General features: G+C 40.6%; 1 protein-coding gene across 4 annotated transcripts in view; it reads left to right on the top strand.

Annotated features, from left to right (window-relative positions):
* HPSE2 (heparanase 2 (inactive)) overlaps positions 1-20,835 on the top strand; it is a 620,206-nt gene that overhangs the window by 491,292 nt on the left and 108,079 nt on the right. For 3 of the 4 annotated variants that reach the window (XM_064488325.1, XM_031461575.2, XM_010974414.3), the window contains one exon: positions 2,640-2,754. In XM_064488325.1, the coding sequence (XP_064344395.1) occupies positions 2,640-2,754 (115 nt within the window). Of the gene's footprint in view, positions 1-2,639; positions 2,755-5,116; positions 6,596-20,835 lie in introns of those variants that run through there. The other variant, XM_031461578.2, reaches the window with a different exon arrangement.

Raw genomic sequence — 20,835 nt, 5'->3', positions numbered from 1 at the left:
ATTATTACAGGAGGAAGATGGCAATAACTCCAGAACTAACCATTTCACTCTCAAAAGCCATGGGGAAGCAGGGGCTCTGGTCACGGTCATTTTTGAATGCCCCAGACCCCAGATACGCAGATGGTATGTGGGTTTGAAGAGGAGGATGCATATTCTTCCCTCTCACTTTAGAGTTCTTTTGAAAGCTTCCCATATACTAGCCAAACAGCCCACCAGATTTACTAATTAATATTTACTTGTTGAGTTTATATTCTTTACAGGTCGCTGTGCTAGGCACTCTAGAGGTCACAAGTAGGAATTTGATACCGTTTTTGTAGATGAGAACAGAGTTATCTGCATGCCCAGTGCTTTACAAATGACTTACACGGTCACACGGGCTTCTTTGTACCTCTCCTCAATGCTGAGGAGGAGGTCTGGCGTTTACGCTTGATTAATTAATTTTATTGAATGAATAATGAATGAATGAACAAATGGGATCTTTCCACATATTAAATATCAAAATACAGTCCATATATTGATATCCAGATGCCACTAGAGGCAGGGGTCCACATGTATGTGATTACACATTTACTCGTCATTTTGTTTCTTCATTCATGCAATAAGCATGGATAGAAGGGTGAGTAAGACAAACTTGTTTGTACACTTAAATACTTGTTACACGATAGACCCTACTGTGTTTGTGCTATTGCAGTGGAGAGAGCCCTGACTTAGGTGGCATCGGGCAGAATTCATGTTACACTTCTACCATAGGTCAGTTAATGCTGTGTCTCGGTGGCTAAAGGAAAAGCCAAACCTGTTCTCCTGATTTCACAGGGTTGCTAAGTGAACAAAAATAATAAAGACAAGTAGCTTAGCCATGGGATATTCCAAAAGCAATTTCAGTTCCCTGGATCACAATGTCCCAATCTGAACAACAACAACAAAATGGTTCTACTATATTATTGTCAGATTTTCTTTTTGATTTAAAACTTTTGTTTTCATATTTTGCTGTGTTTTGTTTTGTTTTGTTTTTGTAACCCTAATTATTAGTAAATATTGGTTAGTTTTATGGGAATAAAATATAATTGTTAATGTGAAAAAGATTTGAAAATATTAATCATATTTATTCATAATATAAAAATTAGCAACGCTTTGTATTTCAGAGAGGTCACTGGTTTGAAGCTCCATATGGTTTCAGATTTGGGAAATCATAACTATGCAGGATTTGTCCCTCATATGCTGAATGGTGATTCTCAGAGTTCCTAGAATTTAGTTTTATCCAGATCAATTTCAACCTAACAAAGAGTATGAGCACCTACAGCGTGCCAGGAACTGTGACGGGTGTTTTGGGTACAAAGCTAAAACATGTGACTGTTTTTGTTGAGCTCATACCAACTGGGGCAAGGCAGAGAAGTAAGTAATCAGCATTCAGTGGGCCAGTAGAGGGTATGACTAAGAGTTCTGGGAAATACAGAGAGGGGAAGGCACTACTGTTGGCTGGGGCAGCATTGTTTAGAAGGAGATGGCATTTGAGTTGGAAGTTAACAGATGGGAAGAAATTTGCCAGGTAAAGTGGGTTAGTGGAAGAGAGGAAGGGAATCCTAAGGAGAAGTTAAAACATGTCTAAAGACTCAGGCAAGTATGAGAAAGCATGGTGTGTTTAGGCAGCCAAAAGTAGTTCTGTGTGGCTTAGAGCCTGGGGAATAAAACTTAGGGTGAGAGAAGAGGTGACAGGTGAAGCTAGATAATATATGCTCAGGAAAGATTATGAAATGCCTTATCTTTTATACTGAGATGATTGAAGCTCTAAGTCACATTTCTGACACATATATTTTTACAATTAGAAGTTTCCTTAAGTTTCAGAAGAATACAAAGAAAGAAAGGAAAGGAAATCAATTCATGAATGAATGACTGAATTAAATGTGTAAATGATGAAGGCAGAGTTAGCAGTGGGTGTCGGAAGAATCACAAGGGCAGTATTTTTGAAGCTAGCATGCCCTGGAGAATGGGTGTTTGGCATGATGGGGTATGTGATAAGTGTGTGAGCAATGCAGGTCCTCCAGTGCAGCATGTGTATGAGAGTAGCATACTCCGATCCCTGTACAGTTAGTTATAGTGCCAAGGAAATTATTATTGCGCTGAATACTGACAGTGATATGTGAGGGATACAAGTGACTGGACCACTCTTGCATTGGTCATGGGAGTATGTGGGTTAGAGTCACATGAAAGGTACAGGTACAGTGAATAGGTGAAGCAGGGGTGTTTGAGTGATGGAAAATATAGTGTGTGTGCTTCTGTGATTCTGTGTCTTGTGGTCAGAGGGGATGACTTTAGGCTTACAAATGGCTAGGGTGTTTATTTATGTGTTAGTATTATAAGAATAAAAGACAAGTCACTAACAACAAGCTAATGACCAAAGACAATTCATTTTACTCCCCTGAATCTGTTGCTTTTCTTATAAAATGAAGACATTGGATTTGATCATCTCTAAAGTCTCTTCTGTCTGTGCATTCATTGCTTAAAATGATCTTCTCCTTTAAATTACTAGGTAAATTTGGTGGGTGTAGGGGGTTGGTGTGTATGTGAGCCAATTTCTATAGAGCTCATTATATGCCATTTAAAAAAATGTATTGATGTAGCTTTCTTTCCCTGCTTTTTAGGTGGTTGAACACTTTAGGAATGCTGGCCAATCAGGGCATTGATGTTGTGATACGACACTCATTTTTTGACCATGGATATAATCACCTCGTGGACCAGAATTTTAACCCATTACCAGTAAGTGTAAGATAAAGATTCCCAACTCCTTTTCCATGTCCTTCAGTTCTTTTGATTGTGCCTTGTTCCACATTGGGAGAAGTTTTCTTCTCCTTCTGTTACCAGTTAATTTCATAAATTGAACAGAAGCATTCTTGGCCCATTTTACAGACTTTTGGCTTCACTTCCCACACACACCGCAGTATATACACACACATATGAACATATGCATTTATGCATATACACATATATACATTTATATATTTACATATTTATTTACCTCTATTATTTTAACCTTGTGCAGTTGAGATTCCACATCTACTTGTGGCCTGTTTGAACTCTGCTTGAGAGAGAATTTTTCCGCATTGTTTTCTTTTAATGCTAATAGGAGACATTAGTTAATGTCAGATGCAACATGTTGAAAACAGATGGGAGAGTGTTGGCCAAGATCGGATACAGTAGGAACGCATCCCTTGGAGAGTGGCTGAAGTGGATGCTGATCCCTCTGTGACAACGAGGGGATTTTCCCAGGGCATCCCCTTCTCTGGGAGAGCAAAGGGAAGGGAAGGCTAAAGAAGAATGGCAAAGGCAGAGATCTGGGTTTGTCCAGTGACTTTACTAACCAGTCAAAGAAATCCCACTTAGTCCAGAAAAGCTGTGCTTATCAGAAATAGTTTATCCTTCTCACAGACGTCTTTCTTGGTCATGATAAAAGGTCAGAGTCCTCTCATTAACTCATAGTATCAGAGCTAGAGATGATTCAGTTCCACCTCATGTGGCAGAGGGGTTGATGGCCCGGGGTGGGAGGAGGGAGCATGTAGAGCCAGCACTAGAACCTGTCCCTGTGCCCTGGTCCAGTGCACTTCCTACAGAGTTACTGCTGCCCTGAGGTCCACAGTAAACAAACCCAACTGGAACCAGTGATGTTCCTGCCATTTGCTTCCCTTTGCCCATTTCTACCACACTCCCCGTTCTTCTCACCATCCCACCCCAGCCCAGACCTGAGCCAGGAGGCCTCCAAGCCCAGAACAGAGAGCAGCTTGGCACCCAACAGCATCATTTCCATGTCTCAAAAGAATCCCTCTAGTTCAGAGTACTAAGCAATTATTTTATCCCCGATCATACATGACTCTAGTTAAATCACAAATACTAAAGCTGACTGGCACAGTTGCTTTTATTCACAGGGCCAGGAGACCTCTCTCTCCACGTGTGTGTGGGGCTTGGGTACAGAGGGATGGAGAGGGGGTTTTCAGTTTGGAACCACAGGAGTTTTTGTTTGTTTGTTCGTTGTTTGATTTGAACTCATAAACTCGTAGAGATAAAACAAAATAATAATTAGAAAAGCATCTATGAAATGTAAGCACTGAACAAATATAATGTCACACCAATATAAATATTTACTGAGCACCAGGCACTGGGGAGGAGACAAGTAGTGGCTAAGTGGATACACAGATAATGGAGTACTGTAAGAGGGGGTCAGCAGGGCTCCTTTAGAGCTCATGTACAGGGAAGGCTTCTCTGAGAAGGTGATATTTGAGCCAAGAGCCCAGTAACAGGAAGAAACCAGACATGCAGATTTTGCAGAAGAGCTTTCAGGCAGGGGAAGGGGCTAGCACAAAGGCTCCGAGGCAGGAACAGACTTGGCATGTTTGAGGAAACACAAGAACACAAGAGTGCTGGGGGCCTGGCAGGGAAGAGGGCGGCTGCTTGGACAAGAGACAGCCCGGGTCAGCTCACAGGGCTTTGAACGCTGAAAAGAGTTTACTTTTATTGTAAGTAGTATGAAAAGCCGTTGGAAGGTTTCCTGCAGCGAAGTAACATGATCTACCTTACATTTTTTAAAGCTCACCCTGGTATAATTAATGCATTAAATATTAGTTATATATATTTTAATAATATGGATAATAATTTACAGACCACTTTCATTTTCCACACATCAATAATACTCCAAACACTCCTTTCTTCTCTCGGCCCTTCCTTTTTCCCGTCTTTCCTTCCTTCCTTTGTTCCTTCCTTCACACATTCAGATCTCATTCACTCCTCTTGCTCATGCACTACGTGCTGATCACTTCCTGGCAGTGAACCACTGTGCCGAACCAAAAAGACAAGGTCCTTGAACTCCTGGAGCTTATAGTCTGTTGAAGCATACTGAGAAATGGGAAGTATATAAACACATAAATAAGATAAATGCACTTTGTCATAATTGCTCTGAGGAGAGCCTGGAGAGATAGGCATGACTGTTTATACTTACTTTGCTGAAGAGAAACTAGTGTTCTTTGAAGTGACCTATCCAAGGTCAGACAAGTGGTAAGAGCTGGCACTCTCAGAGGTTTTCAGTTCTAACTGTCATTTTCTTTTCATTGTGCCACACTGTTTCTTGCAGTACTCTCCTTGGTATCTGTGCTGTGATCTGAGGCCACTGTTTGTTTCAGAATTGGATGTGGAGTTGGAAGCAGGCATCTTGAGGAACTGCAGAGAAGAAACCTAGGCTAGAAAAAGATGGTCTTTGGGTGACTAAGATTTGATTTCCAGAGCTGCACAAACCTGGATTCCGTATCAACTCTCTGTGTACCTTTGCACAGCTGTGTGTGGGTTAAAGATGCAAGTTCTCATGGCTTTGTTCTCCCCAAATGACAGTTAATGCATGTAACATAAGCGTAGCACAAGACACCTTGGTGGGTAGGTGGTAGCAACACCGAGGTTCATGGGAAGCTAACAAGTCCTACTGATTTAGCACAAAGGCTCAAATGATGTGGGCAGGTGTATCTCCAAAAACACCAAGCTCTAATAAAGAAACTGTATGTAAAAACACTTAAAAAGATAGCAGGCTGTCTTTTTATCTTTCTTTGTGCTAATAAATTCTGCACCTGATAAGTAGAGAACTTGGCAGCTGAGGGAGTGTGTCCTAAGTCTCCTGGAAAGAATTTACTAGGCTAGATCAGGGCACCAGTCTTCCAGACCTTACCACTAGACGCTGGGATGTGTGATGGAGACAGACCTGGAATCATACTGATTGCTACCTCAGAGAGTTATACAGTTGATACCCAACCACTGCCAATAAAAAACTGTGGGTTTTACTTTGTGATTAAATCTTTAAGAGCGTTCATTAAGAGTTTAGGGGATTAGTGAATTGTGTTTCTGCTTCCCAGAAAAATCACCATTTTCTATTCCTGTTCCTTCAAATTCAGCTCAGTGCATTTCAGGAAAGGATCTTATTGGCAAATACTGTTTTTTTCCTGTTGATGTTGTTATGAGGGTCTTAGCCTAATGGCTCCTCAACCCATATCTCACATTTGCCCTCTACCCACCCAGTCAACTTTGATCCCAGTTTGTAGGATTCCAGCCCAGCTCTGCCAAGGCCATTCCAGCAGTGCCACTCCAATCTAAGGCAAGAGAGAATATGAAGGTAGCCCTTTAAAAAAGATACTTGCCTTCAGAAAAGGTCATTTTCAACTACATCCCATGTTCTTTATGGCTTTTCCTCTAGAAAAGTGCCAACTCTCCTCCTATTGCGAGATTTTCCTTTTCCTGAGAAGAGGAGAACATTGAGTTCAGCAGTTCTTCATTACTTGACTCCCACCCCTTTCCCCTGACCCCCACCTCCTGCCATTGGGAAAGTGGGAACGTGTGAGTCTCCACAGCCTGTCAGCCAGTCGTGGTCTCCCTTGGGAATAAGGGATGTTTGTGCAGAAGAGGTCTGCACATTCAGTGGACATAGTCCAGACCCCACCAGCCATGGGCATTTCTCCTAAGAGAGGGTTTTGGAATTTAGCTTGCTGCTTTCTTTAAGAGCTTGATTTACAGAGCTTTCAGGGAAAGGAATGGTGAATTACTAGTCAACATCTTCTTAACTCCCACACCAGTCTAGCAAATATAATTCAATTCAAAAAACATTGACACTTCAAATGTGTCTGGCTCTAGGCTAGGTATTGGGGACATGCAGATAAATAAGATTTGGTTCCCTCATCTGTAGAGCTAACAATCTGGTGTGTGTTTGTGTTTGAGGGATTACAATGTAGTCCTCTACTTAGAATCAAATAGAAAGCTAGTTCACATTGGATAGCCTTTTCTACACTGGGCATAGTGGTAGGGATATTTATATTTGCTGTCAACGTTCTTTCTTGCTGACTGTCCCTGATGAATAATAATAAACATTCAATTCAGCTCAATGCACACTTACTGAACACTTGTTGTGTACATTGTTCTCGAATACAGTCAGTGGTCATGGATTGGCATGCAACTCACTAGTCTATAGTGGGATCAAACTTGTGGCTGTGGTTCCCATAGAAACACACTCAGAGCCAATCCACCACTGTTCAAATGTTGTTTGGCTATTGCAAAGAAACTCTGCGTCTTAATGGTGGCTGCCTAGCTTCATTTGTTAGCCTATCACAGGAGTGAAACCCTAGGTACTCCATCCTTATCTCCCTTTGAAATGTTAGGCAGTGCCTTTTTGCTGAACAGCCATGACGTGGACAGAGGATCAGTTTAAATCTGTCCCTTTCCTGAGGATGAACATCCAGTTATAAGCCCATGTCCCATTGATGCTGGCCGTTGCAGTTTCTTCTTGCAAGAGGAGCACTGTCTAATTAGGAAACCTCTTGGGGAGCGACAGGAGTTTGGTGCTATGACAAGATTCATAGGTTCTAGTCCTAGCCCTACCATTAATTAGATGTGTACCTTTGGGTTCCAATTTTATCATCACTAAAATTGTAATAAAAATGTCTCCTCTATCTGCCTCTAAAAGATATTGTTTAAATCCTTTAGAAAACTAAATATGACAGTAAGAATCATTTTATGTATACACGTACACGTAGAAGATTACTGGAGGGAACTACATCTAAGTGTTCAAAGTGGTTTTCTTTGGGTGGTGAGGTTACAGATAATTTTTATTTTCTTCTTTGTGGATTTTTTTGTATACAAAATTGTTTTAATCAGTATTATTGCCTTCATAACCTGAAAAAATTTAGGCTTTTTTTAAAGTAGAATGTTTTGAAAGAATTAAGTGCTTTATTACACTTGTGCTATGTGCTAGATACTGTGCTGAACACTGGAGACACTGTCCCTGGCTTCATGGAGCTTACAGTCGGATGGGAGACAGATAAGTCAGCAGGGGCCATAGCAGAAGTGCTTTAACAGGGCAGAGAGGAACAAAGCCAGCCTGGTGGAGGGCAGGCATGGGGCATCAAAGAAGGCTTTCTGGAGGATTCAGTACCTGAGCTGGCTCTTGAAGGTGAAGGGCAGGTTAGCCATAGGAAGAAGAGTTTGGGGTCTGGGGAGAATTTTCCAAACGGAGGCAATAACATGTACAAAGGGTCAGAGACATTAATTTTCCAGGCAGTTATGGTGGATGGATTATGAAAACTGACTTAGGAAAGCTTTTCCCATCGCTGTCCGTTGGCCACACAGGGTGTGTGAAAGTTAAGGAATTTCAGAGCTACAAATCTGGAGGTGGTGGGGCAGGGGTGGTACAAAACCTCGCCAAACCGGCCTGTGACCTGTATCTTGGTGTAGCTTCCTTTCTCTTTCTTTTCTTTCCCGTGGGAGCCATCAGGAAGATAAAAGAAGCAGAGAGTACCTGTTTAGGGGTAGCTGTGATGTGAAACCCAATCCCCTCATTAGAGGCCCTGACAAAGACTTCTCCATGTGCAGCCTTCCTTTGTGGGAGCCCGCGGCTGCTGAGAGAAGGGCATCCTCAGCTGCAGGATCAATCACTGGGCTCCGTGTCGGTGGCTGAAGGCCTGGGCTGCATGCCCGGTGGGCATGACTTGCTTCTTTCCTCCTCTGTGCCTTTAAACACTGGCCTCTCCAATCAGAGTCTGTACCTGAACTATCTGACTAGGCAGGTAGCTCTTTTGCCCCTAATGCTTTAAAGAGAAGCCCCTCTGATTTTTAACTACCGGCCCTCATCCTTTGCTTATTTACCAACCTGAGTGGTTCTCATGGGATGTCAGTGATACATGTCAGCAGTTTAAGAGCTCGCCCTGGTGGAAGCTGCCTCGGGCGGTAGAAAGAGCTCTGCACCTGGAATCAGAAGATGTTGGCCCTGGGGCGGTACGGCACCACAATGTTCCAGCTGCTGAGTCTGCATTTCCTGCTTTGTAAAACGGGGCTAGCTGTGCTGGGGTTGGGGAGTAGGGAGTATTTGAATGTAGTGCTTACAAGTATTGGCTTTGGAATCAGACTGACCTGAGTTTCAAACCCAGTTCTGCCATTTACTACAGTATCCCTGGGCAGATTACTCATCCTCAGCAACCATCCGTTTCCCATCATAAAATGGAGACATTAATAGTGTCTACCTCAGAGCTTAGTCGGAAAGGTTTGAACGAGCCAGTGCGTATGTATCTTTTACGTCATAGTAAGTACTCAACAAATGTCAGCTGCTATTATTATTCATAAAGTCACTTTGTAAAATGTAAAATTCTGTAAGTCAGTAATAATTATCATTAATAACCTGAATATAACTGTGGCAAGATAATATACATTTGAATATTGGTACAGATATCTGGAAATCAATCAAGTAATGATAACTAAAGAATGAAAATTTTTTTTGTAAAATTAAGTAACTAGAAAAATAGAACAAAAGAGGAAAGCTTTGCTTCCTATACTTGAAAAGAACTGACTGCAAGTGGTTAAAAACAAACTAAAAATTACATTTTATTTTCCTCCAGAGAAGATGCTGCCAGCCTTTCTTGGGGAAAGGCAATTAAGGCAGTAACCACACTGCAATACTAGCTCTAACACCTTCATCTGATATTTATAAATGGCCCAGTAAGCCCTGGAAACCATGATGTGTCACATCAAAGTGCTAATGACAGCACATTATGTGAATCACTGAGAAGCAACAATTGAAAATCTCACTCTGCCATCAACCATTTATATTGTTCCCAGATGCAATACTGAGGGATTACAGCTACAGCAAATTGTGCGGCAACCTAAATAAATTAGGGAGAGGGAGAAGCAGCAGTTACAGCCTCTCTGTGTTTGAGCTTAGGAGCATAGTGTGGCATGCTCACAGCACCCTCCAGATGACGGAGGAGCAAGGCCAGCTCTGGAAGTGAGAAAAGCTGCACCTCACCTAACCTCATCAGTTCACCTAATGCACTAGAACATTACCTAAAAATAATCTGACTAGAAGCAGTGGGGAGGGAGGAAGAAAAAAGAAAAGAGATAAAATGGAATGCCCTTTGGTGGGTTGGAATGATCTTTTGTGAGTGGCACAATATGACGAACCTAAGGTTAATTCATCTTAAACACTATATTTGCAAACACTAAGGGCACAATGATGCCTGGTTATGACATTTAGGAACCAAAATAGGCCTCTGATAGAAGGAACCATGAGAGCCAAACATAATATGTTTCTTATATTTTTTATAACTCAGTGTTTTTTGTTTGTTCAAATAAAAGCGGAAGTCTTTAAAGATAGAAATAGAATACAGATTTTCATTCTTTTTAAAATGCACTATGCTATTTACAAATTTAAAAAAAACTATCAGTCTTTAGATACCTCACTTTTTTACACTGTGTATTTCATCTCTGATGTGGTTTTCAGCATTGAAAGGATTGAACAGACCACATCATTTTGACTCACTGTATCTAAACTTGACTTGAGCAGACTTGCCTTCTACTCCAGAATTCACTGCCCTCATCTTCATGTCAAAATCCTTGCAGCCTTTCTTCATTAGAACAGTGATTCTCAAGCCTGTGCACATTATAGTCACCTAGAGGGCTTTTAAGAAAATACCTATGCTTAGAAACGACCCTCAGGGATTCTGATTTAGTTGCTCTGTAGAGGAGCCTAGGTGTTTGTATTTTTTAAATCTCTCCAAGTTATTTTAATGTGCAACCCAAATTAAGAACCACTGAGTTACAGGGTTCCATTTACCCTGATTAAACTGGGAGTTAGCCTTTCCTTTTCCTGTACTCTTTTGTACCCAACTTTTGCTTCAACTACCAAGGTATTAACTAAATTTTAATACTACCTATCATTAACTCATCTGACAAATATTTATTGAGTATCTATTATGTGCCAGACATTGTTCTAGTTTCTGAGGAAATAGAGGTGAAGGAGAAAGATAAAATCCCTGCCCACATTAGAGATTACAGTCCAGCAGAGGAGACTAAAAGTGAACAAGTAAACTAATACATAATTAACTATAAAATTCAAAATGGTGTGTAGGAAGCAAACAGGCTGTGAAGTTGAAAAATAATAAGGAGAGGATACCTCTTTAGAAAGTGTGGCCAAGGAAGTCTTTGCTGAGAAAGCAGCCTTTGGAGAAGCTGATGGAGGAGCAGAGGATTCTCTCAGAGGGAGCAGCATCTGCAAAGGCTGCAGTGGTGAGAGGCTCGGTCGCACATCAGACGTGGCGCAGTGCCTATACAACTACCGTGGGGCGTGGGCCACCCATGGCCTGGCACAGAGTCAGCCAGCAAACTGCTCAGTACAGTTTATCTCAGGCTCTCCACCCCTGATTCCCTGCCCTACCTGTGCCACTAACATTTGGCAAACCGCTTGGCTTCCTCTCTCTTTGTGGTGTATCCCACTGCCGGCCCCTATGTCTGGGGTCCTTGACTGAGCCTTCTGTGTTTCCCTGTCACTGACCTGGTCATCTCCACGTACACCCTCTGTCACCTCTCAGCAGGCTTTGAAACAAGGATGGCAAAATAACAATATTGTGGAAGCTGGTGATGAACATTTGGGAGATTGTCATACTATTCTGTTTTTGTGTATGTTTTAAAATTTCAGTGATTGTTTTTAATGTCCTTGTGCTAGAGTGTTGTGACATACAATGAAGCAAAGCGCTGTTTTCATTGCTCTGGGACATAAAAAATAAAGTCAGATTCCTTCTCTCCATGTTTACAAACTGTTTGGGGGTGACATAGAGCCTTGGAGAGAGAGCTAATAGATGATGCACTAAGGTCTGTCTTGTTCACTCAGTATCTCCAGAGCCAGACTTCTGAGTAGGAGATGTTACTGCTGGCTGGAGGGAAGGCTTGTGCAACAAGATGCCATTAGTGGGCATTTGCAATATTCATTACCTAAAGAATACCTGTTCCTGAGAGAGCTTCTTGCCCTCAGAGTACCTTCTACTAAGACAGCAGGAAAGAAGGAGTTCCTTAGGACAGAAGGAAGACCAGGAGTTCTAGATCTGATTCCAAGTTTGGCCACCAACTCACTGATCCTGGGGCACTGGGCGCCCTAGGTGCAACCTAAATGTGAGTGTTGAACTTGGCCATCTGAGGTTCCCTTCAGCTCTGATGTTTTCTGCTTTATTGTCAAGCTTTCTATACCAGTATTTTCAGACAAACCTCCCAGCTGAACTGACACTAATAAAACCTTTTAAAATAAAACTAAACCTCATCATTTCACTTTTAAATCATTCAGGGGTAATTCTACTTTTCTCAAGACTCTTTTAGCCCTTTTACAGCAGTTATCACTTTCTTTTGTTATTAGAGTTGTTTGGATACATCTAATTTCCTCTCCCTGTAAGCGCCTTGAAAACAGAAGCCATCTCTCATATCTTTATATTTCCCACAGTGCGCTGCTCAGAGTCAATCCTTACTGAATTCTAAGGTGCTCAGTGACTGGGAATCTGGAGGCTGCAGTGCACTGCTCAGTAATGGAAATATGGAAGGCAGGCTTCATTGTTAGGTGTTGCATGCACTCTGTGAACAGGGAGGTAGTTAACATGGTCCTTAAGAGGCTGGGCTCTAGAGTCAGATCTGGATGTGAATTCCAGCCCCACTGTCTACTTGCTGTACGACATTTGCCAGATTCCCTCATCTTCAAACATCTGTATAATAAGGATGCTAATAGTCTACACATCACAGGGTTCTTGTGAATGCTTAAGACAATGCTTGACATTTAGTAAGTATATAATAATGTGACCATTATTATCTGTTCTTAAACAATAAATATTTTCTAAGTATAGAAAATTATTCCTTGGAAGTGGATGAAACTCTAACATATTGGGAAAGATTGGAATACCTTGGAAACAGTCGTCACCATAGGCAGGTTTTACATACAGATGCTCAGCAACAGGAAACATTTTAGTTATTACAGTAATGATAGTTGGCACATATAGATTGTTTAGGATTTCCAAAATCTTCTACATCTCATTTCATACTTTAGAAACCTATATAATAATACTTTCCTATTTTATCTTCTTTGACTTTACTCTTTATGTACCATCATAAGTTTCCACAGCTTATTTCCACTCACTGAGTCATCTGGCTTTTCAGGCTTCTTGACAAGGCAGGTAGATAGGATAGATAAACCCATTCTGTTTGGCAGAGAAGAAAACTGAGGCCCAGAGAGGTCCAGCAACTTACTCAAAGGAACACAGCAAAGGAACAGAGCCAGTGGTTCTGAGTTCTATGATTCTTCATTACTCCTTCATCTCCCGACTCTGATTGGTTACCCAACTCTGATTGCCACAGCTTTGTCAATTCAAGAATTCAGGTTAATCGTATCCACTAGCGGCCAAGGCAGATAGAAACAGCAGTGAGGAAGTAAAAAAGCTGGCTTCAAGGTAAAATAAAATGATTCAGGAAATAAAACCTGGGATTTAACTGTGGCTGACTCTTGTAGATTTACATTCTTACTGAATAATGAAAGAACAAAAGGAAAAAGGAACAAATTTTCAATTTCATGCAGCAGCAGGTTAGTTTCACTGCTTATATTGACTATTCACAGAGCACTATGGAGAGTCTTCCTCTCTTACGACAGCTCATTTTGCCTCATTATTGTATATGTATGTGTCTACTCCTTGAAAGTAGGACTACTTTAAAACCTTTCCACCAGTGCAGGAGCTGAGCCATCCCCTAATGTTTAGCCATCTGATGATGGATGGCAGATCCACTTCCAGAAGTCAGTTAAATTGGGAGATCCACAGCAGTGCATTTTTCTGAGAAAATTTCCAGGTTGGCTCTGAAAGATGAAAGATAATTAATGCCTCTTCATTAACCTTACCTCCTGGGAAGTACTGCAAACATATATTTGAAGATTTGCCATGAATGCGAACTGGTCTGGACCCTTCCCCTTGGGGGGAAATGAAGGAAAGGTGTTGTTAGTGTCAGGGACAGCATACCAACTGCCATCAGTCTGTGCAGTGGAGTCAGCTGCAGCTATAGTGTCTGGAATAGCAGGGGCTGTAGGAGTAACAACTTAATTTAGTTGGTGATAATCTACCTTAAGTCTCCAGTTTCCATTTCTCTGGACATACGGGGCTGTGGTATTGAGATACTACATTTCTTGATATCCCTGCTGCCCTTTCGATCTTTTTTTTTCTTTCAATTTTTCAGTCATACATGAATATACATATATTCATTTTCACATTTTTTTTCACCGTGAGCTACTACAAGATCTTGTATATATTTCCCTGTGCTATACAGTATAAACTTGTTTATCTATTCTATATATACCTGTCAGTCCTTTAGATCTTAATCAAGGCTATGATTTCCCTTTCTCCTCCTGGGACCATCTTGAAATGGAGTAGGAAGATGGACTAGGGAGTGATTTACCTTTCCCACTATATGTGAATATTTCTACTTCATGTAAACATCCCATTACATGTCTCACTATTTCTTTATATGGGACTCTTTTAGGTCAGGAGAATCCCCTCTGGATATTATGAGCATTCACAACCCAAACATGTAAAAAATCAACGCGTCAATAAGATATTGAATCCGTCCAAAGGGCTTCACACACAAGGTCACTTGAGGTTTATTTTCCCTATTAGGAACCTTGCGCAAACGTAATTAATTGAATTCAGAGCCCTCTACCCAACAAAATGGGTAGGATAGTAACTTGGGTAACAGAGCCATAAGAGTTTGAGTTCCTTCCTCCCCAGAGTTTCCCAACATACTTGAATGGATGCATATGGTCTTTGGTCCACATGGAGAAAGGGAGACCTCAGTCCTACCTCTAGTCATCTTTCTCCTTAAAACAGCTAGAGCTGGGATAGAGAGGAAGGGAAGGATCAGAGGTGCTGAGGAAGAAAGCAGCTCCACACCAGTAAATAAGGCTTTGAATTTATATTAATTTATGCTTTTAAAAAATAACAGCTTTATTGAGATAAAATTCATCTACCAGAAAATTCACCCTTTAAAAGTGTTCAGTTCAGTTGTTTTTAGTGTATTCATAGAGTTGTGCAACCACCCAAATATCACCCAAAAAGGAAATCTACTTTAGAATATCGCTCAAAAAGGAAGCCCCATACTTATTAGCAGCTACTCCCCATTCTCCTTTTCTTCCAGCCTCTGGCAACCACTCTTCCACTTTCTATCTCTGCAGATTTGCCTATTCTAGATATTTCATGTAAATGGGATCATACAATATGTGTCCTTTTGTGACTGGCTTCTTTCACTTAGCATAATGTTTTCAAGGTTCATCCATGTTGTAATACATATCAATACTTCATTCCCCTCTAATGCTGAATAATATTCTGTTGTGTGGATATACCACATTCTGTTTATCTACTAGTTGATAGACATTAGAACTGTTTCTACATTTTGGCTACTATGAAAAATGCTGCTTTTAAACATTAGTGTACTAGTTTTTATGCAGCATATTTTTTCATTTTACTTTGATATAAACCTTGCAGTGAAATTGCCGGGTCATGTGTTTAACTTTTTGAGGAACTGCTAAGCTGTTTTCCAAAGTGACTTCACCATTTTTTATTCCCAATAGCTCTATATGAGGGTTCCAATTTCTCCACATCCTCACCAACACTTGTTATTGTCTGTCTTTTGATTATAGCCATTCCAGGGAATGTGAAGTGGTGTTTCATTATGGTTTTAATTTGTGCTTCCCTAATGACTAATAATGTTGAGCATCTTTTCAAAATGTGCTTACTGGCCATTTATGAATCTTCTTGGAGAAACGTCTGTTCAAATTCTTTGCCATTCTTTAAGGGAAGGTCTGTTTATTTTTAATTGTTGAGTTGTAAGAGGTCTTTATAATACTAATCCCTTACTGGATATGTGATTTTCAAATATATTCTCCTTTTCTTCTCTTGATAGTGTCTTTTAAGCACAAGCGTTTATAATTCTGATAAAATCCAACTTACTTGTTTTTCCTTTTGTCATTATGCTTTTAGTGTCTAATTCAAGGCCAAAAATTTACTCCTATGTTTTCTTCTGAGAGTTTTATAGTTAGCTCTTACATGTAGATCTGTGATCCATTTTGAGCTAATTTTTGCACATGATGTGAGATAGGGATCCACTTTCACTCTTTTGCATGTGGATACAGTTGTTTCAGCTACATCTGTTGAGAAGACTATTTTTTTTTCCTCTTTACATGGTGTTGGCACCCTTGTTGAAAATCAGTTGACTGTAAATCTAAGGGTTTATTTCTGTACTCTCAATTCTGTTCCACTGATCTAAATGTCTGTGTTTATGCCAGCACCATACTGTCTTGATTACTGTAGCTTTGTAGTAAATTTTGAAATTGAGAAATATGAGTCCCATAAAGAAAATGTTCTTCAGTTTCAAAATTGTTTTAGTAACTACTTTAAGTTTTGAGTGTTGTGTCAGTTGCGCATAGCTCAACCAAATGAACTTCCAATGTTCAGTCAGCCTAAAACCCCATATTGGGTGACAAAATCATCATTACTGACATCATCTGTTTCAGCTTTAGGAACCCCTTGCCTCAGTAACCTCAGCCACATTGACTTTAGGTTGGGGTCACAGGGTTCACTGCCCCATTGTCATGATAATATCCTTTCCCTCACCAATCTGGGGAGAGTTGACAACAGTCAAGTTACCATTTTGGTGGCTTGTTGCAATCATATCCCTCACTGCTCAGCCTCTCAATATTAGCTCAACTTTTGTTCGTTAACAGGCAGGACACTGGGGGACCCTTACTCTCCAGCCTTACCCACTATTTGGATATGAGCATTCCCCACTAGGTCCTGGGAAAGCTTCTTATATCCCTGAAACTGGCCTGCAAAGCCCTAGTCCTTCCTCTTACAGAAAGACATGCCACTGTCAGCACCCCATCCTCATCATCTTAGCTGTTAAGAACCGGGAAGGGCCTGAGATTTTACCCTACTTGCAATCTAATATGTTAGCCTTTGCAGATTCATAAATATAAGCAGAAGACACAAGATTCCTGGGTTGGGGACAAAAGACCTAAATACTAATGCACAGCAAGCATCATGAACATTACCATAATTACACTGGTTCTGCTGGCCACCAAGTCCCAAGGGGGAATGCAGTGGGCCCAAATACAGCAGCTTGGAGTTGCAGCTGAGGAATTCAGAATCAAGGGCCCAGCAAACACTGTGGCAAGCAGTTAACAAGCCAGTCTCCCCCCTCTCTGGAGGCAAGCATGGTAGTTATACTGTGGTCACTTTGACCCATTTTGTCACCTGTGTAAGTAGCTGCATAAACTGCTCTTTAACAGGAGACAGATAAGCCTTTTAGTCTGGCACACTCACCAAGAGCATGCAGGGACCATCAGGGCTGGTGGCCGGCTCCCTCTCCTAACAATCCCCTCCTTGGCCCTGTGTGTTCTTGACTGAATTCAAATTTTTATTTGAGTGTGCCACTCTGTCAGCCGCTCTGATTAAAGTGACTGATGGAGGCTGGGACCAAATTTTTTCAATTTGTTACAGTATGATGGTTAATTTTATGTGTCATGTTGGCTAGGCCATGGTACCTAAATATTTAGCCAAACATTATTCTAGAGTAGACTTTGAGTAAAGCAGATTGTCCTCCATAATGTGTGTAATCTGTGTTCCTTAAACATAGTAGGCACTCTATAAACGTTTGTTGAATGAGTGAGGGACTGAGTGTGTGAGTGCATGATTGGAGTTCTTCTACTGCCTGTGGTTGCCTTGTCCATCATCTCCATCCAGCAGAAATGCCTAGCTATCTTTCAAGGTCCATATCACAGGTCAACTCTTTCTCAGAGTTTTCCTTGAATTCTTCCAAGTGAATGTTATCTGTCCTACTTCTAAGCTTCATTAACATTTTATCTGCATCTTTTTATGCACTTAGTAGATATGATATTGTCTATAAATATTCATAGTCTTTTACAAACTTGTCATATTTCCCTCCCTAGAATGTAAGTTCCTTGAGAGTAGGGACTTGGTACACTGATTCTTACATCTCCTCTAGTAAATAGTCAAAAATTGTATGCTGAATTGAGCTCAAACCAGGGTAGGGAGTCACTGTTGCAAACGTGCTAATTACCCACATGACATGAGGAAATGGAGCCCTAAAGACTTTAGGTAATTTACCCAGAGATCATCCACAGCCTACATAATTTTCATATCTTGCTCATATCTAAGCCCATTGAAGTCTATCTCAGCAATGTTTCTCAAAGTCAAGCCATCCACTATCATTACTCCAGTCTCTCAGTCACTGTTTGGTCGCTGTTTAGCTCTTGTCTAGATCATTACAGTGGCCTTCTCATGGCTCCCCTGCCTGTAATTTCTCCTGCTTCCAATGTGTCTTCCACAGTATCAGTCAGAGACAGTCATGTTACCCACATTCTTCAAAAATCTTTGTTAGAGTCCCATTGCATACATAAGACCCTCAACTCTCAAGCATGGCATTCAAGGACTTGCCCTGCCTTTCTAGTCCTATTTTGAACCAGTTACTCCCCAGATTACATATCACACACTGGAATTATTATTACCTTCAGCATACGCAATACCTTGCTTCAAAGCCTATCCCCACTGCCACCTTCTCTAATCTCCCCAGTAGGAATCTCTCACTCTGGTTCTCTAGTAGCACTTTGATTATGTTACATTTGGTTCTCCAATGCTGTCTATCATAGTTATAAATACACAGGCCAGTCTCTCCTTTTAGACAATGGACAAATTGAAGGCATGGAATATTATGATTTATTGTGCCTAGCACATAATAGGTGCATATAGAAAGATTACTAAATTGGCTGAATTAAATTGAAATGAGCTTGAATTTTGGATGACTAAGCCATTAGAAACCACACTTCATTTTGAGGAATAATTACAGCTGCTATCTAAAGGGACACTGATTATAAATTCTTTACTCACTCTCTATACTGTAAGACACCAACCATTCAGGCAGTTGTATATCAACTACAATATGGGCAGAATGGCATTTCAGATATATTTAGGACTACTTTTCTAAGTGTTTTGCTGGCTCTGAAAAGCACCTGGGTGCAGTGACTCTATACCAGCTCAAATAAGACTTGAGAGGGAGTTTGAAGGGCAAGAGAAAGGTAACTTGCAAAATGAAATGTCTGAGAAACACCAATTTAATGACTTACATGTAAGTTAATCATAAGCATGTGGATTAAATTTCCCCAGAAAAGGCATGTTTTGGCTCTCTGTGGACCACAGATGATTGAAAAATGATTGGAGATATTTCCTGAGCCCAAAGATGAAGAAAGAACAGGTCTATACTTCTTTAGCTGTGAATATTAGTGCAAAAAGATAAATTATCCAGGGGGTCTGGGGAAGTTAGAAATATGGACAGGAAATAAGAAAATGAGATTCAGCTTGAAAGTATGCTCCAGGTACATCTGGGGCAAAATAATCAGAAACAGAGAAATTTTGTTTGAGGGAGAACCCAATAAAGTTATGGCGACTAAAAGACATTCAGGGTAATTTCTAGTTGGCATGGCCTATGTGATAGAAGGCAGGTCATTCTTATTCCTGAGGATCCAAGAGAAAAGGCCTTGGACTACGGGATATGAAACAGTATTCATTGCCCACAGAATGTTAAGAAAAAGAAAAAGAAAAAAAAAAAACCAAACCTTTGCTTTTGCTTATATCAAGATTTACCTGGGGAAGAAAGATGAAAGTTTTGGCTAAAATTGGACTGACTTTTCCAGATAATTCAAGGAAATAAGTGACCAAAGTCAAGACTGTAGTCTTTGAGCGCAGAGTCCAGAGGCAAGATGCAGTCTGAGATCCAAAGCAAGAGAAACTGAAGTTCAAGTTCAAACAGGATACGTTTGCTAGGAAAGAACAATCTGTTTGAAGCCATAAACACATTGTGGACCATCAACAGGAGACCTTCCTAGAAGCGCCTGAAAACATTTTTTGAAGAGATCAGACACCTGAATAGGCCAAACTAAAGTACAGTCTTTATAGGCAAGTTCTGACCTTTGGAAACTAGGCCATGCAGTGTTATACAGGTACATTGACGTGAAGACCAAGTGTTCAAATGACAAGGAAATGCGAAGAGGTTGAGGTTTTCTTCAAGTCTAGAAAAGAGAGTTGAAGAAAATAATATATTACTTTCTGGGAGGCAGGATATCTTGATCTTTTAAAAGTCTCTGGATACCCAATGAAGTGTGAGAAAATAATAACAATCAGTGATAAGAGCAGTCTTTCACATTTGTACACTGCTTTGCCGTTTATGTGGCGCTCCTTACAAACTGTCCCATAATCTTCTTGGTAACTATCGGACTATGTTACTATCTCATTTTTACAGACAAGAAACTGAAGCACAGAAATGACAGTTTGCTAGCTAGTGGCAGTGTCACAGACTCAAAGCTGGTTCTTCTGACCCCTAATTCATTATTCCTGTATCTAAATAACTTCATAGCTTATCAGTATAACTCTATGGGGAAGAAGATTACTATTGTGTGTTGAAATTTTCTTTATGTAATTCAAATCCTTTGTTGATTAGATTAATTGAATGATCTAAGCATTTTACTATTAACTCATTTAATGCTCACAATAATACTGTGAGGTAGACTTTATTATTACCCTCATTTTAAAGATAAAGAAACAGGTACAGAGGGAGTAAGTAACATGCCCACTGATTAGTAAGTGGAGGGGCTAGAATTCAAATACAAGCAGTCTGGCTCCAGGACTCACTCTCTAAGCAATACAGTGTGCTGGATTTAGAAACACTTTACTGTAAGTATCAATTTCCCTGGTTAGGGGAAAGCCATATCAGTATGAAGTTGGCATCTAGTTCTGGGTGTATCTAATCCTGAGCTACAGATTTCAATTAACTGCATGTTTCTTCTGTGCTGGAGAAAAGCTAATGTGACATGCCTATCATCAGATGACAAATTATGACTCCAACCTAGACATGTAACTCTAGTCTCAGCCAGTATTGTGACTGTAGAATCCTGCTGAAGAGAATTCCAAA

This window comes from Camelus dromedarius, chromosome 8 (assembly GCF_036321535.1).
Source record: "Camelus dromedarius isolate mCamDro1 chromosome 8, mCamDro1.pat, whole genome shotgun sequence".
NCBI lineage: Eukaryota > Metazoa > Chordata > Mammalia > Artiodactyla > Camelidae > Camelus > Camelus dromedarius.
This window is presented reverse-complemented; position numbering and strand designations above follow the sequence as displayed.